The sequence below is a fragment of the Lottia gigantea genome (assembly GCF_000327385.1).
Source record: "Lottia gigantea unplaced genomic scaffold LOTGIsca_60, whole genome shotgun sequence".
Taxonomy (NCBI): Eukaryota; Metazoa; Mollusca; class Gastropoda; family Lottiidae; genus Lottia; species Lottia gigantea.
The window spans coordinates 829,832-849,029 of record NW_008710050.1 but is presented as its reverse complement, the minus strand read 5'-3'; the positions used below and the strand labels follow the sequence as shown (position 1 = coordinate 849,029).

The 19,198-nt window shown below is 32.4% G+C and overlaps 1 protein-coding gene across 1 annotated transcript; it reads right to left on the bottom strand.

Annotated features, from left to right (window-relative positions):
• Positions 1-11,324: 11,324 nt before the first annotated feature.
• Positions 11,325-18,884, bottom strand: LOTGIDRAFT_235163 (hypothetical protein; the record flags this gene model as incomplete). Its single annotated transcript, XM_009064114.1, has 7 exons — positions 18,748-18,884; positions 16,185-16,385; positions 13,911-13,985; positions 13,417-13,524; positions 12,833-13,075; positions 11,945-12,028; positions 11,325-11,480 (listed from the first exon to the last, which is right to left on the bottom strand). Exons 1-7 carry the CDS (start codon positions 18,811-18,813, stop codon positions 11,325-11,327), a joined length of 933 nt encoding a protein of 310 aa, XP_009062362.1. The 5' UTR covers positions 18,814-18,884.
• Between the last annotated feature and the right edge of the window lie 314 nt (positions 18,885-19,198).

Genomic DNA, 19,198 nt, shown 5'->3' with positions numbered 1-19,198 from the left:
GAAGATTTAATGTAAATTTAATTAGTATTAACAGAAAATGTCCATTAATTAATCAAACAGTATAAATAACAAATATTGGTACTATTATCAATATATACTGATATATTCATAATCCTTTAGCGTCATTTAGGGGTAGAGATCACATTAAATAACGTTATTTAATATATTCATAGTTCACATCAAATATACGATTAAACACGACAAAGTAAACTCCCGTGACTTAATGATGAGGGGCTTATACGAGAGACTTATTAACCAAGACTATGATTATTCCCCTTTATGAACTCGTTAGTTTTGAAGATTTTTAAATTCCATTGAAAGAACTCCTTGAAATCCATAATAAATCCATAATTTCCAGGGTAGGTCCAGTGACCCTATCAGGGGATTGCTAACTCAAGGCTAAATATAGTGGTCTACTCATCTATTCAACACCCCTTAACTTTCTATTGAACTCTTCCACACATGCATACTTTCTAATAATATGATACTATATATGTATTATTGGAAGAGCTCATTTGTAAAATGCAAGGGGTGTTTTTTGTTGCCTGTCAACTTATATCCAGTTTTGTAACTCGTGGTACATTGTTCAGACTAGAGATAAAGCTCACTGTTTTACAATGAAACATCGTATCAGGTGCTATTGGTATAAGTAGTAACTGCCATAGGAGGTCAAAATATCCTACAGTTTTCACCAAAAGATTTTCTGAGGTTAAGGGTTTATAATATCCTGAAAACAATTTTCTGACTTAATTTCAATGTTATAATTGTTTTTTTCAATGCTGGGTTTATTTCTATAAACTGATATTAAGTTAAGTGAGAATATGACATGTATTATCATGATTAACTAGCTCAGATTAAATCAGATAGTCTGTATTCTTATTATTAACATAATCTTCTTATTCTTCTACCATCAGATATAATCACTGTTAGCCATAGATAATACCTGACTTCTAGTTCATCCCATATAAGCCTTATTCTAAACTTTACTGATCCTTACAAGCGTCTGATAGAGATTCAGGAGCAGCTCCTAACAGGGTAAGGACAGTTGTCCACCGGATAAAAAATGCTTAGCAACAGATTACAAATGACCTCTGGATCATTCTCAAGGTCACCCATCAAACATAAACCTAGGTCTGTAACTGGCTTAACTGACCCTTACCAAAGTCTTATAGAGATTTTTATGTCAGTGGGGACTGTGAAACTTTGGAATTGGAAGCGAGGGGCCGTAACCAACTGTTTTTAGAATCCATTCTATGAGGATCTGGATGAACTTCTGTAGATCCTTCATTTTGTGCAATTTATAAATTGAAATTACATTTTTACTATGAAAAAATGCACATTTCCACTAAATTTTTTTTTTAAATTTTGGGCCTTTGAGGGAGTCATGGTTTCTTGGAGCCACCACTGTATGATATGAGGTTGGCAAGAATTAAAAAACGGTGAGGAAACAACTTGGCCAAACCTCTTGACATTGATCTTTCCTGGATCATGCATACACATTTACATCAGTATTGACTGGAATAATGAGTGAAAATGACATATGACTTTCAGCTACTGACTGAGGTTAGAACCCACAACAACCATTTATTGAGATTGTACGACCAGAAACTAGGTAAGAGTCAGTAATTTTCATACCAACTATAACTATGTATATTAGATGGCCTGAAGGGTGGGTTAAATGAATTAACTATTATAATCATCGTTTGAAAACTAATTAACTGTACTAACGAGAGACCAATAGGCTGACTGGCCTGTATATATCATAGAGAGAGAGAGGAGTTGATTAAATTAGGATAATCTAGGGTAGACTAGAACTTGCCTCCCAGCCATCTTGTTAAACCTTACAATATTATACATAGTCTCTACAGAGACAGGAGGAGATGAATAATGAATTTTATTCTAACATGATTGAATCAGATTCTAGTATGAAAACATTCTGTCAAATATTTTTGATAAAGAAAAGTTATTATTGTCAACAGATTCACTGCTATAAATTTATGCTACAGAAGGTGGGAATAGATATATAGGTATACAAGGTTCAATTTAAACAGATTTTAAAGGGGTTTTCTAAATTTTCTATGTGTATCAGAGATACTGATAAAATCAATTTGCACTATTCCAATTTTCAATCAGACGTCAGTGGTTCCTGCAATTCTGCTAAAACTTAGTGTTTGATGACGTCACTAATCGCAAAATATGCTTTCAAATATGTGAATTCATCAAACACAAAATATTCTTGAATCACATAAAACCTCTGTGACATGTGGCGTCTACATTGTAGACATTTTTTTTGGACCTATACTTGATGTACGATAGAGGCTAATTGCAGTCGGACATTTTGGCAGGACAGTCGGTCATGTCCGGCATATATGGGCAAATCATGATCCCTGGTCTACAAACACAGACATCAAATGTTGTTGTAGGGGTTCATTTTGGGGTCACTAGTTTTTTTCGTTCCAGTACTGTATTCAGGGTACCAATTAATTGTTTTAATTGCATAGTAGTTTTTACCGCCATTGGACGAATTTGCATAGTAGTTTTAAGTTTTGTGGAGCGGTTTTGTATCTATAGAAAGCTGAACCGTTCATGAGTTTATCAAGGCATTACCACCATGGGGTATATACAAAATGGGTGTGTACGTAATAAAAAATTCTCTTACCACAATGACAACATATTTTGAAGGAATGGTGGTTATAAGATCATCGTCAGGCACAGCCCTCTTGGTTCTAATATCTGACTCCCCTCCTCCAATCAGCTTACTATCTAGGGGTTTCAGCCAGGGTAGGTACACTGTCCCTGTAAGGGGATTGCTAACTGGTGGTACATGGTTCAGGCTAGAGATAGACCTCACTGTTTTACTATCTCCATATCCTACAATAAAAAAAGAATTTAACTCATAAAGTAACTTTTGTTTTTTCTAAATCCATTTTATTGATTGGACTGGCCAATTGCACCGTCATGATGCGTGTTCTCTATGGCTGCTAACAACGGTACAGACAAGATAAGACACAAAAGGTGCGCTAGTTTTTGGGTTTTGTTTTAAAGCGTGAAAGCATTTTGATTGTCAAGATGATATTTAGTGACTTTGTTAGGGTTAGGTAGGGATGGCCATATTTTTTTAATGCCCATTACTGTACCATCGCGGTGCGAATAGCCACGGCCTTTATTGATATGTTTAATTCATGGCTTCATAAATATTGTTTAAATCGTAAAGAAACTTTGTAACACCTACAATCGGTAATCATGGATAGCCTTCTAATATTGAAGGAAGATTGTAAACACTTGACACCACTGTGTATCTGGGTTTGTCAACTTCGGATTTGTATAGTCCACCTAACGTAATAATTTATCACTAAGTTTAAATTTTTTTACATATTTCAACTCAGGTTTATTAGGCCTACTGTACTTTTTGAAAATAAAACAAGTAGCCTAATAAATTTGTTGACATAATTTTTTTAGACCCAAAAGACTAATAAAATGTCCTTAAAATTTTAATAACTCTACTGAAAAATAAAAACTTGAGGTCTATTTTTACGTGATTTTTATCCTTGCTTGTGATTCTAAAATCTTGAAACAGAACCTGTAGTCTAAATAAATGTAATACAAATATTGACCTATAACTAATAAAATAGTGATCATCCAAACGAAAAAATTAAATGAAATAAATGGAGTTTTACGTCTTACTTTTCTGCACCATGTTGGCTAATGAAGACGGGCAACGCCATGCAGGATGAAATGAGGCAAATTTTGCTAGGACAGCAGTATTAGCCTGCCCTTTTTCAATTTCCACTGTCAAGGAGTGATCATCTAATTCTAAGCTGCTTAAATCAATTTAATGTTTTTGTAAATAAACATTGACATTTTATGCCGTCATGGTGCATAATTCTATTGACCAGTCCTTTCCTGTGTCATCCACTTCAAAAGATTCCAGACCATTTTTAACTTGGAAAAAAATCAGTCTTTCATTCCTGATCCTGTTGTTTTGCTGTTCCATTCCAAATCGCAATATAGGCCTATATCATCACAAATATACGCGTGGACGTTTCTGAAAATCAAGACACTATTGAACACCGGTAGCACGTCTGATATTTTGGCCATTCAATTTCTGACAATTTAAAATACTTACCCAATATGACAGTGCACACGATTAACAGAAATCCACGACATTTTGTCATTATCGAAATATTATTTTCTGTGTCCACCATGTTTAGCCATGCGCATAACCGCAATACTTCCGCGTTGAGAAATAGTTCGCCTGATCAAATTTTATTTTTGTTCCAATTGATTTTTAAAAATTCTGAAATTTGGTTTCGATTTTGAAAACTGAATCAGAAATTTGAAATGAAAAGAAAATTTAGTTATGAATCGATATTTTGAGATAATTGTGTATTCCTACGAATAAGCAGATGCATGACGTTTGTTTTGTAAACAAAATGATTCCAGGTGTCGAGAAAGGTGTAAAAAATTATGTCATTTCATTTAAAAACTTGATTATGATTTGTTGTCTATGGGAATTGATTTTAAATACCAATATTCAGCTATTTTTTTAAGAATTTTGAGAAAGATAGGCCTAATATATTGTAAAGGTTTGTTTTTGACAGTGGGGCTGTGTAAAATTCATAGTAATAATATTTTGACCTGATAAAAAAGTTGAAATTGTGTCACGGTTTAAAAACATCATATGTTAATTCTCATAACCTCATTCTTTTATCACAAGTTATAAATAATAATAATAAAAAAATGTTCGGCTGAATTTTGAATTATAATAATATCTTTATCATGGTCTACCGTCTGAGCAAAGTGAAAAAAATTAAAAATTTTATCCAAGTTTACATTGAAAAGAAACACATATCCCCATGTTACTTCAGAACTTCAGTCATATTTTTACGCTCCATTATATTATGAATGTAATATTCAATAGTACAAGGAAGGGTCTAACACCAGCAGTACATGAGACAGAAGAAATGTGTAGTCCCCAGCATTTGAAAAACCTAGGCAAAATTAGTTTGAGTGGTCCCTAATCTTTAATCAAAGATACTAACCACTAGCTCCAGACTTAAGGGTTCCATTCATATTGTCCCATCTCTACAACCACTATCTTCTTACAAATTACCCCCACAACATGCTGCATCCAGCCCTGTCACCAGGAATGAATTGGTGCTGGGGATCAGATTTTGTACTCAGAGAATTTGAAGAATTACAGGCCCAAATCATTTCTGAAAGTTTTGAGGTGCAAAACATCGAAATCTATATTTTTTTGATTTTGTACAAAGACACTGTAAATGAACCAATCTCTGCTGGGGCTTAATTCTCACTTACTGGGGCCAAACCCCCCATGGACCCCACCCTAACAACGGGGCTGGCTGCATCACTTGTAGGACAAAACCTGGCTAAAGATTCTCAACCCTTCCATATGGATTATTTAAATGGACTTTAGTTAAGTTACATGTGAATATAAATATTTGATTTTAACATTCCAATCATTATGTTGTTTGAATTATAAGTAATAGGTAATAAGAAATTTTACATTTGTCTTTGAATCAGTGTATTTGACAAATCGGTAGAGCATGGATTAATGGCGTATATTGACCTAAAAAAAAAAACATACACCAAGTACATGACACCATTTATTAGCAAAGTTTCTAGTAAAAGTATGATTTGACAAGAAAAATGATAAATGAGTAAAAATGAAGCATGAAGATTAAAAAATAATGAAATATACAACACAATCTACAACATTATAATTAAAAAAAATAACGGAGCCTAGTTCTTAAATTTAGAACCTTACGCACTAATTCGTCTCATCATTAACATCAACAGAAATTATCTAATCATATAATGTTAATTTAAAGAAATAACAAAACCAAGTTTAATACAATATCTATTTTCAAATTTGTTCAATTTCATCATAAAACAATTTGTTTTAAATTATAAAAGTTTCTGATTGAATAAGGATGATTCGAAAAGCAATACTGGTCTTAGGAAATATTACAGTATAAGCTTTTCAAACCAAAACAATATCTTATATTCTGAATAAAAATTCTAATTTCTTAATCGTCTCTTTGCCTTACTTATTATTTTTGCGACAAGTAGTGCTAGTGGTTTGTTCACCCTTTTGGAACACCTGATTCTAGTCTACAACTGGGTATATCACTTTGTCCTTACTTTGTAGACCATGGATCTGAATGTTAGACAGGACCATTTCATTTCAATAGCTAATACTCTTAATTTGTTATTCAGAAGCAATATGTACAGAATTGACTAGATATATGAACAAAGCTGGATATAAGTTGAGAGGCAACAAAAAACACCCCTGCATTTTACAAATGAGCTCTTCCAATAATACATTATAGTATCATATTATTAGAAAGTATGCATGTGTGGAAGAGTTCAATAGAAAGTTAAGGGGTGTTGAATAGATGACTAGACCACTATATTCAGCCTTGTATGAGGAAAAATTAAGAGATCATTGTATTCTGTCAAAGTTGAAGAAACGTCCAAGTAATGTCTTGTTAGTTCGGTTACACATGAACAATGTTTATAATGCATTAAAATTTATAAATTGTCAAGGCATGCTTCCTACAACTATCCAAAATTGAACAGACTTTTTTTTTTTTTTGCAGACAATGGCAGATAAATCAAACTATATTAACTTTTACTGAGGTCTTTCTAGTTGCTGAAGGTTCTAAGGAAACTTACTCAACCATTGAAATGAATAGAATTCCTACTGTTCTGCATCTTATTGGCTAATGAAGACTTAGCTTACTTGACCATGAAATGAAAGACAAAACCTAAAAGCTGGAGAATTTCAAACTATTTCTAAAATCAGACATACATAATATAAAACACGAGTTTAAATGATACACAATGGTTTAAGACTAAAAACAATTTGAATATTTACAAATTAAGAAATAGAAAAAGCAAAAAAATAGGTTTACTATTGATAATTCAACAAACATCATTTAAACATTTTACAAACCATTCCTGCCAAAATATCATGTGAGGTTTAAGAATGAAGAGTGGTAACAATGATATTTTGGCAGAATTGGTTGTAAAACTGTAATCGTTTGTTAAATCCTGTTCTATTTAAAGCACATCAAGAATAAATTAGTACATATCTAAAAGTTTACACAAAATACGATTTTTCTTACAATACTGATGATTTTTGGTAGAAAACTTATTCCTCTCTTCACTTAGGAATTCCACATAAGTTTTTAAAACATTAGATTGACAGTATCAAAAAATCGACACAAAATATATCTATCTCTTTCACAAATGTTATGATAGAAAAAGAGACTTAATACGTAGGGGTCATGAAATCTAGCAATATTGAGCTTTGAAAGAAACACCATTTTTTTTACAAGGATGAGAACTAAAGTTTACACGGAACCTGGCTACCAGCTGGACTTTGCCCAAATCTCTTGGTATTGATCTTTCCTAGATTATCAGTACCCATTTACAGCTGGGTGGACTGGAATAATAAGGAAAGATAATTTGTTCAGGGTCACCAGACCCACAAACTCCATTTGATTGACGTATCCAAGAGAACGATGTCAACTTCTAACACTCTAGTTGACTGCGCTACAGTCCATGCACAAGAGCTAATATAACAGACGATAAAGTAACAAGGGTTTGGGTAAATATCTGGTCAAAATACTATTTTTGTGATGTTTTATGATTGATTTATGAGAAATTGATCTGAAAATATTATGATAAATTGGTCCTACAAGAGTGCTGGATGAGATACAAGATTTGTTTTAATACAAGTTTCACCCTGCCCTCTACTACATTCTATTAATATAACAAAGATCCGTGCATGAGTAAAATGATCTTCACAATGTCAAGTTATTATATTATAAACTATGTTTAATACCTTGACAGCAATAGCCATCTTTCTTGTGAAATGGAGCAATTACATTGTACGCTAGCAAATCAGAGCTCTTGACCTAAACTCACAAAATGCCACAGTGTTTATAGTCTTTCTGCTGAAAGCTCTGATTGATGGGGTACAATCCAATCAAATCACTGCATTCTGTGATATAAGAAAAGTGTCTAATGCTGTCAAGGTAATAGACACAGTTTGAAATACCTTGACATTGGGAAGATGGAGTTAAATGATACCAGTAGTAAAATGGATTTCTAGGAAAAACACAATGACAGAGGTCCCCTAGTCAATATGAAAAAATATTCAGATTAGTGAAGAGATAATTCTACATGATTAAGCTAGGGTCTTTGTGTACTGATCACACGATTGACAGAAAATAAAACCAATTGGACTCCGCCTTTTTGTATTGATCAAACGATTGACAGAAAATTCCCAAAAGCAGCATCTCTAGCTATAATATATATGATATGAAAATGGTATGAGCAAATATTTTTGACAACATTTAGTTACATAATAACAAAAATATAGAAAACATAGAACAGGAAATCTAACACAAATTTATCTTGAGTAAAATGATAGGGTCAAAACCCCCAAAACACTGGGCCAACTCTCGCAACAACTAGTCAAGACATCAGAATTTTACTAACTTTGAGGAGTTGAACTCTCAGTACAGACGTCAATCAATGTCACTCAACATGATATTTGTGTACAAGTAACAGATGTGAAAGATGTTTATGAAAACCTGAATTTAGTTGTTCTGGAAACTCAGAATTTCAGATTTCTATATCACTTTTCAAATCAAACACAAAGCACTTTTAACTTAAAATATCTGTGTATCAAAACCCAAACTTATAATATAACTGATTTTCTCCTAGACTATAACACCCTCAATAATTCTCAATATTCTGATAAAATGTGTGTTAAATTCCCTAATCTATACTCGTTAGTGAAAACAATAGTAAAATGATGAGAGTAAAATATAATTAGTATAAAAATTGATGGTTTAAAACATGGAAGCTTTCTATTACTGCAATATGGTGGTTTTATATTGCCTGGTTTATCCACTAACACTGTGTACAATCGTTCATATTAAACTTAAAGTCTTGATAAAATATAATCATTGAAAAATATTTATCAACACCCCTTAATCCTTTCATGAACTCTTCCAACATGTATTTAGATGGTATTCTTTTATGTATGCTTAGAAAAGTTCATTTCCAATTGAGGGGTGTTTGTCGTTGACTATTTTCCCAGCCTTGATCAAGGTAAAATAAGATAGGGTATTATCAAGAATCAGCAGAAAGGCAAAACGAAAAGTTTTCCAACAATTTAGATACAATGTATAACTACTAAGGATATATTTGAAGCAAAGAGTAAATTAGTTGGCGCCCAGCAAACTAAACTTTATCACACACGACCAAAATATACATAAACATTCAACTTTATACAATTCAATATACTCTTTTTCTTTATAAATCTCTAAATATCATTGGTCTACAAATACTGATATCAAACGTATTGATACACTGAACAGAGTTTTGAGTTGGTCAAATAATTTTAATATTCATGATGGTGTCAAATGACAAACTTTGTTCATGAAGCTGCAATTTTACAATCAATTCTTATGAAATAAATGATAAAAGAGGCAAAGCATTTAGCATAATTTTGAGTTGGTCAAATAGCTTTGAAAATTTATGAAAAGTTGAAAGTGTCGGACCAAAAACTGTAAACTGTGTTCGTGATGCTGAAATTATACACACAATTTCCTATGAAGCTTGAAAACCAGCCAACAATTAATGCCAAGAAGAGAAGATTTATGAGCTAAATAATAGATTTTAAAACAAATAATTGAAATTTTTTTAAATTGAATTGTTTCCAACACTCAATCAGTTTATTTCAAATCACGTTTGTAAGTTTCTAGGTTAATCTTCATCTACTAAAACACTTCTATTCGGATTATTCTGGGTTAGAAATCAGGATTACTCACCATAAATGAAATAAATCTACAATCTGTTTATAAACAACTCATTTGACTCAGAAGTGGTACTTTAGTTTCATTTATGGCCAATATAGATTTTTTTTTTTTTACAGTTAGGCAAAGATTTTTGCACATCCAGAAAACATTCAAAAATGGTTCACTTGTTTCTAAGTACTAATAAACACCAAAAAAGTGTATAAGACTTCTACAAATTCAATTCTTTCATTCTAACCAAATACAATTTGAACTAGGGTTGTTGATTTATCTGTATTTACCAGTCATGTCTGATTGAGCTTAAAAATGACTGACTTCAAATTTGATCTTTAGGACAATTTATAATTATTTACTGGGAATCTGGGAACGGCCCTGATTTGAACAGCTCGTGTTTAAGTTTTGATTCAGACCGGCTCTCTGCACAAAAATATTTACTTGGCTACGTGTATAATCCACCCCTACCTATCTTAGCAAACAGATGTAAATAAACAGTTCAAAGGTTATAATGAATGATATTATATATCTGACTAAATATATACAAGGTATATTTATCACACTACAGTTTCTACTCAATATACAACTATTCCAGCCAAAAGCTTTTATCAAACAACAAGTTTTAGAGAGATCAGATGATAATTTGGTGTAAATTGTTGCTAATTGAAAATGCTAGCCATTCCTGCCAAAAGTTTTTATCAAACAACAAGTTATAGAGAGATCAGATGATAATTTGGTGTAAATTGTTGCTAATTGAGAGATAAGCCTTATTTTATTATTCTGTTATACTCATTCAAAGTCATGTTTTCAAACCAAATAGTTTCTTAAATCTACAACATACAAATCATTAAACCAAATATTCTCTAAAGTGTACACTGTCAACATCAGAGAAACAAAAGGCAAAGCAAATAAAGTTAAGTAAATAATCGTAGAAAAATTAAAACAGAACCTGAAACATGTTGTTACACAATGTTCCACACTGTTCAGACAACTGACAGAATAATTGTAAAATGATAAAAGAACTGAGTGTGATAAATATGCCTCGATGTTTAAATGACTGAGCGTTTTTCCATCCATCACAGTAAAAATCATGGCTCCTCACAGCCTAATATCAAAATCTCTCCTCAATACAGCAGTAGTATACAGAAAGCCTGAAAATTGGGTCAATTTCATTCTGGTAGACAAAGGTAGACAACTCTTTATTGTAGTTTAGTTCTATTCAGACCACAAGAAGGTTACATGTTGTTTTCATTGTCATCAATTAGCCTGGAGTAAAATTCCAGTTCTTCAAAATTTTGATTAAATCATGTCCTCCTCCTCCTCCATAAAAAAAAGTTTTCATAAAAGGCTTTTAAAATTCTTGGTCTAACAAACTTCATTAAATAAATGCCAACATTTGATTAGTCAGCCTATATTGCACAGTTTATAAGAAATTGACCTATTTCCAGACTAATCTAAATATAGTAAGATGACCTAATTATAATAGGTTCCCCCACTATAACCACCACGTGAAGGGTAGGGGGATTTCTCTTGTTTTCTGGCCATGTCGTACACAATGTCGTCTGGTTGTGGTACAAATAAATTACGTAGAATGTGGATTAAAATGGAGCCAATGATGACACAGATGAGCTGAAATGAGAATAAAAAAGGTTCATTTAAAATCTATGTCCTCCCATGGTTGGGTAGAATAAAGAGTTCCAAAACTTGGCCCCTAATTTGGCACTAAAACTCAATTACTCGATAGTTTATGGATTCAATATTTCTAAGAATGTCTACAATGTAAGCTTAATAGATCATATCAAGTACAGAAATTGATGTAGGGGTGGGGTGGAGTTGGAGGGGGGAAGATATTTATGCCCCTCGGATAGGCAGATGCTGTCCCCATGGTGATTTGATTGATTCTCATAATTTAGCCCACAGCCACTCAAACCCAATCTTATTTTTACACAAATCTTCAGGATTGCAAGAAAAAATGCAAAGTTTTCTGCCGTAAACAGATTCACCAGATATGGGAAGATTTAAAATAGAAAATAATGTTTTGATAAAAGAATTGACATGATATGATGTTTCAAGGGCAATAACTCTGTACTAACCTGTAGTGTAAGTAATGTGACAGCTATACCGACAACCACACCAATATAATTATCAAAAAAATCTACCAGAGCATGTTTACATCCCTGAAATATTCAATCTCATCATTATTTTGTCATCAATCATTAAAACAATTAATTAACTCATACAGACAGTCAGACAGTCGACAAGAGTGTTATTTCATTCTTTTTCAGATATTTCAATTCACTGTTTACTAATATCAAACACTTTTTGTGCATAAGATTTGAACGACATATAGAATCGAGGAGCACATATAACAAAACACAAGACAATATTATGGGAATTCATCTCTCGTAACATCGTAACGCTAGCTAAGTATTTATCATGATACAGGTATATAACCCAGCCCTAATAATGAGTAACTCTTTCTTATATAAAGGAAGACGACTTGGGAACCATGAGAATTCATCTCTCGTAACATCGTAACGCTAGCTAAGTATTTATTACGATACAGGTATATCACCCAGTCCTAATAATGAGTAGCTCTCTCTTGTAGAAAGGAGACCGACTTGACAACCATATAGCAAAAATACACTTTTTCGTAACACTCTAATACTAGCTGAGTATACTGGTTGATGTCAGGATACAGTTCAATATGAATTCACTTTGAAGTATAGAATTTTACATCAAGAAATAGTAATAGTTACGTCATTATTGATCGTAAGATATTTTGTGAAACCAGACCCTGGGGTCTTGAAAATTTTACTGTCATAAAATCAGAATTTTTAGAAATACAATAATTTGATTGGATAATAAATAAAACTAAATTTAAAATGAATTTTATTGATTGACCAATCAAATGACAGTTAAGTTTTCAAAAATAAAGTCCCTGGCAATAAAATCATCAGAAATCACGAGTAAATACTTACAGTTCTATGAATCTTTGGGTTGACTTCATTTTTACTACCCTCAGTTACTGGTCCCTTGTACATATAACAGTTATAATTGGTCCCCTGGGCGTTCTGGTAGCGTTCATAATCGTTACAACACGATAAGGGTGTTTGGTCTTTACGCGGGGACTCAGAGTTGTCAGGGTTGTCAGAGTTTGAAGCTAGAGACATCCAGTTTGACTGAGTATAATCAGTAAAATGTTCACCACCACAACAGTTTAACTGAAATATTGAAATAACAATTAACTAAAAATAGAAGAAAAAAACTTTATCAGAACTCTGAAATAATATCCACTAATATACACTTCTGTCCTAATAAATGTAGGAACATTGCTAAAAATAAACTCATTTCCATTAAAGATTCCTTTCCACTTTGAGACAAAAACTTTTTAAGTTTTAACACTTTGCCATTGTGAACCTACCTCTGACTGCATGTATACCACCCCTTTCACTCTAGCCCCACCCTCAACCTACCTCTAATTGCATGAGGTCTATAATCTGAGATGGTCTATCTCGTTCCCTGGTATACCACCCCTTTCACTCTAGCCTCACCCTCAACCTACCTCTGACTGCATTAGGTCTATTATTTGAGTTGGTCTATCTCGTTCCCCAGTATATTTTTCTCGTATATAATGAGTTATTATTTCACCTCTACCAATCGTGTCTTTTAACTACAAAATAAAATCGCAATTTCAATACAATAATAAGAAAATAGGGATATACTTAAGAAAACTGAAAAAATTTATCAAAATTTGACAATTTTCATACAGAGCCTAGTTTTCATTAATCAGTAAGCTAGTTCCTAATCTATTTTTACTAAGTAACAAGAAAACTAATGTTAGTTCAATGTTATTTTCTAATCAAATCATAAAATATAATATTGGATTTAACATATTTTTTTCACTTGATCCATTTCAAATATATTTGAGGGTCGATTGTAACCAAAGTTTGGGTTTATTCTGCCATGGGTTTTGTCATCTATTTCAGAATACACATGATGCCATGGCTATAGTTGTTCCTGTGATAATCTGTTGAAACAACATATAATAATACGTACATCTTCTCTGTATATAAAACCAAACACAAATCCTCCTGCAGTCATCACACTTACAAAACTTATCATTACTACAAACTGAAAATAAAAAAAAAATCATAATAAAATTTTTAAAATAAAGAACCCTTGAATATTTCAACTTATATATTTCAAGTTTTACAAAAAATTTATACTGATGATTTGTGAAAATGAAATCATTTTTTCTCCTAAGAATCATTAAAAAAATTTTCAATTGTTTTTGTTTAAGAAAGAATGAAAGGAATTTTGAGAGAGAATATTGTGTGTATAACCGGACATGAAGCACATTACTAAGTTGTTATTTTGGTTATAACCTCATGTTATACAATGTGATACAACTTGACATATTATTACATAAGTATACAATAGGTCATAAATTAACAACAACAGTCAGGACAAGTTAAATATCTCCTTCAGATCAAACTTTTTACAGTTATTAAAGTTATAGTGGCTTAATTCTACCCTTGAGCCATTCATTTTACTAAGTGGGATTGCAGCTTTTAAATTTCTACTTATGTCACCAGAAATGACTTTGATTTCAGCAAATTTTTGTAATTTTTATAATTTGAACACTAAGAATGACTATAAGGAAATTGTCTTCAATGTCAAATTAAGCAAACTATTTGATTAATTGATGTTTCTAATGAATTATCATGTATTCTTAATCATATCATTATGTTCTTATTGCATATAATTAAGAGTTTTAACCAATCATAAATGTCCATGTATATACAGTCTGGATAAAAAAAAAATATGACTTTTTGACCTTTCTTGATCGGTCACTCATTTGAATTCTGCTAGTACTTCTCTTCTATTTTAGCTAATTATGAATTAATTATGGACATGTGTGACAAACTGGTATTTTTCCAAGTCACCAGAACAACTCTACTTTCTATTCATAAGTATTAGCATTTTCATAAATCAAAATAAGGGAACCCATCTTTAAACGACATGTTTTTTAACAGATAGACCACTAGACCAGTCTATTATGAATAGGTCATAAACTAATAATAGGTGGTATAATTAAGGACTATTATAGTAAGATTGAAAACTCGATAATTAACCCACTTAAAATCTCGTTACTGACTGTTACAAAATATGAAATCATAGTCCAAGGTCATTTTCAAGCCTTTAATAAATAACACAAGTACTAACCATCCTAAGTGTAAAACAAAACTCCAAAACCAAAATAAGAGTTTGGTCATACTTTATAGAAGCTAATGAAGTATATCAATTATAAATGACGAAGTATGCCATAATGAAAAGTAGTATCAGGTGTCTAGAACAGTAAGCATACCCTGTCTGGCACAAAACTGCTTACATGAGGAAGTATATCAATCATAAATGACGAAGTATGCCATGATGAAAAGTGGTATCAGGTGTCTAGAAGAGTTAAGCATACCCTGTCTGAAGTGTTCCTGTGAACCATTAGGCGAGGGGCGTGAGTAGGGACCATAGGATTGTCAGGAGGGTCATAGGCAATTCTTTCCAAAAATGATGAATATAAAGGTAGTTGTGGAAGGAGGATAGATGACTAAGACTCGTGACTTATGATGCGCTGCTCATTACAACCATCAAACATTTCAGCAGTGAATGTTGAGTCTCTAGAGTAGTATTACATCTGGCTATAAATCTTGATAATATAATATTTATCAGGGTCTATATAAGTCTATTAACCAGGTCATGACATTGAGTGAAATATATTTTACAGTCTTCTAGTGAACTGTTCTGCAATCTTTATCAATTATGTCAGGCTATGTATTAACATTGAGGAATGAAAATCAAATAAACACAATTTATAATTTAGTACCTAAACTCTCACACGTGTGTCTTCAGTGGTTGGTATTAAGACAAGGTTCAATTTAGATTGAAATATTTGATAAGCAATTAATCACATCAAATTTGAATTTTGGCTATTCAAGTTAAATTTTGATTCGTATTTCATAAAAAGTTCCTAGCAATCATCTTTTAAGTAATGATAGTTCTTTAAAGAGATTGTAAAGAAGTTTATTCTATGTATTGAAAACACTGATAGCATCGATTTGCACCATTCCAATTTTCAATCAGAAAATCTGTGGTTCCTGAAATTCCATTAAAACCATGTGTTTGATGACATCGCACCCGCAAAATTTGCTTGTATTACATAAGACCTTTGCAGGGGTGAGGTCATAAAAAATTTGAAAACAGAACCTTGAGAAACATGTCAATAAAAGAGAAAGTATATTTGGCCATGGAGTACTCTTAGAAATATTTACTTACCACTATAAGAACACCTTTATTTGTAGTTAAAGCTCCAATCAGACCAACAATACCAAATATTAGTATAATGGCTCCCACCACTATTAATACATACAGTATTATTAGATAACGCTGTAATTCTTGGTCCACTAATAAATATTCATTAGACCAATAATCCAACAACAACCATAATGGTACACCGAATAAGATAGCTCCAAACAGCTGAAAATATAATAATATTTAATAAAGTATCATTCACAAACAATTGTATTTTACAAGGATATCAATTTCGGTTCACCAAGGATCCTGTCTACCAGTTGATCCTTGGCCTAACCTCTTGAGCTTGAGCTTTCCCTTTTTTACTTATCATGATACAGGGTACTGGATAAGACTTAACATTTATAACTATGATATTTGGTAATGTAGATGATAGGAGTGGTTACCTCCAATATCTTATAAATAGTTTCAAATAATTTCAGTCTAAAACAGTGAAAAACATATGTGATTCCAATCACCAACTTTTCTTAAGGAATGAGAGGTATCGTCAAGTATCGATATATGACCTTGAGATACAATATGTGTATTGTGGCATGTCGTATCACGGTACGTCAATTCACTGATCAGTAGGCTAGCCCACTTACCTACAAGAACCAAACCATCCATGCCAAGGTAGAAAAATCATTCCTGTTTCACGATACAGAGGTCACAATACGATACATATCGCGATATGGGGTAATGGGATCAAAATTAACATTTTATCTTTGAAATTTCAATATATTAATTTAATACTTTATAACTGTGATATTTGGTTATACAGATGATAGAAGTTATTAATAATGTCCACTGTGATATATCGATTCACCTGTATATTGTGGCACCACTAGTACCTATAGAAAAGACACTACGTGCAAATAATTCATTGGATTCTACCAAAAAATCGAAGTATATTATAAGAGAAGTTGGATAATGAGATATATGAACAGCCATGATAATATTCTCAGAAAATAACAGTGCACCAATAATAACATATAAAACGAAGAATTGTTTATTTAATATTATTATCAATATTTAAACTAGACATAGTAGTGGGAGTAAACAAAATAAATAAACAACAGTGGTGTGTTTATCATCATAATAATCTAGACAGATAGTCTGTAATCAACTCAGCTAATATCGGATTATTGACACTAAAGTCTTCAGCGAGATTATCTTCAAAATATGTCAGGGTGTCACAGGGCTATTCTTAAAGTCTGGTTTAGAGTAGAATCTTTCTGTCAAAGTTTACACCTAAGGAAACACCAGCAATTGATCACGAATCGAGATTTTATTTGAAGACTAAGGTAGAAAATGAATCAAAGAGTGTTATTCAGTGTGAAGTTTTGAATCATGGTGAATCTTAACACTATTTCAGAGTGTCAAGGGGTATTTAACTTATTTTAAAAGTCTGGTTTAATCTGTAAAATTTGTCACTTAAAGCACCACTGGTATAGTAAGAAGATAAGATTATAAATCAGAGACTTTGTATCTCAGTTTATTGAAGTTTTGAAGCCGGATCTAGCTTAGATTTTTATCAGGGTGTCATAAAGTTAACTAAGTAAACTTATTCAGATACTGTAATCAATGTCTGGTTGTAGAACCACTTTTTAAAATGTGTAAACTAGCCAGAAAAAAACAGGACGTAAATCTCCATACATTTCCTTTCTTAATTCTTAGAGAACATCTAACCCAACCCAACTACATTTCACTTCTTAATTCTTAGAGAACATCTAAGCTAACCCAACCCAACCCAACTACATTTCACTTCTTAATTCTTAGAGAACATCTAAGCTAACCCAACCCAACTACATTTCACTTCTTAATTCTTAGAGAACATCTAAGCTAACCCAACCCAACCCAACTACATTTCACTTCTTAATTCTTAGAGAACATCTAAGCTAACCCAACCCAACCCAACTACATTTCACTTCTTAATTCTTAGAGAACATCTAAGCTAACCCAACCCAACCCAACTACATTTCACTTCTTAATTCTTAGAGAACATCTAAGCTAACCCAACCCAACCCATGTATTACCTAATAGAATTGCAGGTCATCCACTGCTATGCCTAATAGGCCTACAAATAAAATATCTTCCCTAGTGAGAGGAGTCCTGCAACTTTTAGTAGCAGTATTATAAATAAACAAAATTCCAATAACAAATCTGACTTAAAAATATGTTACATGGTGAGTGTCAGTCAATCTGTCACAATATTTGACATTAGATGACTACTCTGATTTAGGCCTATGCATAAATAATGAATAAGAAACTTGACTGATGTCTTATGGCTCTTGCATTTTCTTCAATTCAATCAATCGGAAATATTTGCCTATTCATGAATATTCATCAATTTAGCAATCACTTTAACCATAATAAGCCGTTACAGAAACAGAGCTATAACAGAAGCCGTGAATGTGCTTTTTTTTCTATATTAACTTCCACTAAATTTAGTCTCGATTTCTGATTTGTGTTTATTTTTAGCCAACTGTCTCGTCTGAGATGCAACTGATAGTCGAGAAAATACTTCCGACAGGAAAACAACACTTACCCATAGAAACACAATAAATACAACCAACGAGGATTTTAAACAGAACAATTTCTGATCTGTTCTCATTTTGACAGCCAGCTAACGACCATTCTATTCCCGATCCTTGGTCCTTTTTAGTTGACACTTTTTTGTGTTTTACTAACTTCCGGTAGCCTAATTTCTTCCAGTAGGTGGCGGTTATCTACTTCCGGTGAGTCACTTGAAGAAAGTATTTTATTTTATGAATCCTCGAATTTCATTAGAGTTTTCAAGTATTTATTTACGATAAGGCCTGTCAATTAAGTGCATTCTTTCATAGGTTAGTCATGCCTCCAAAAAAGTCGAGGAAGGCGGCCCCAGAAAATGCAAGCGATGACAATCTAGAACCTCCTACAAAGAAGTTGAAGAAAAAAGATGATGCAGATAATGGGGACGCCGCTACACCAACAAAGACAAAGGGAGCTAAGGGAAA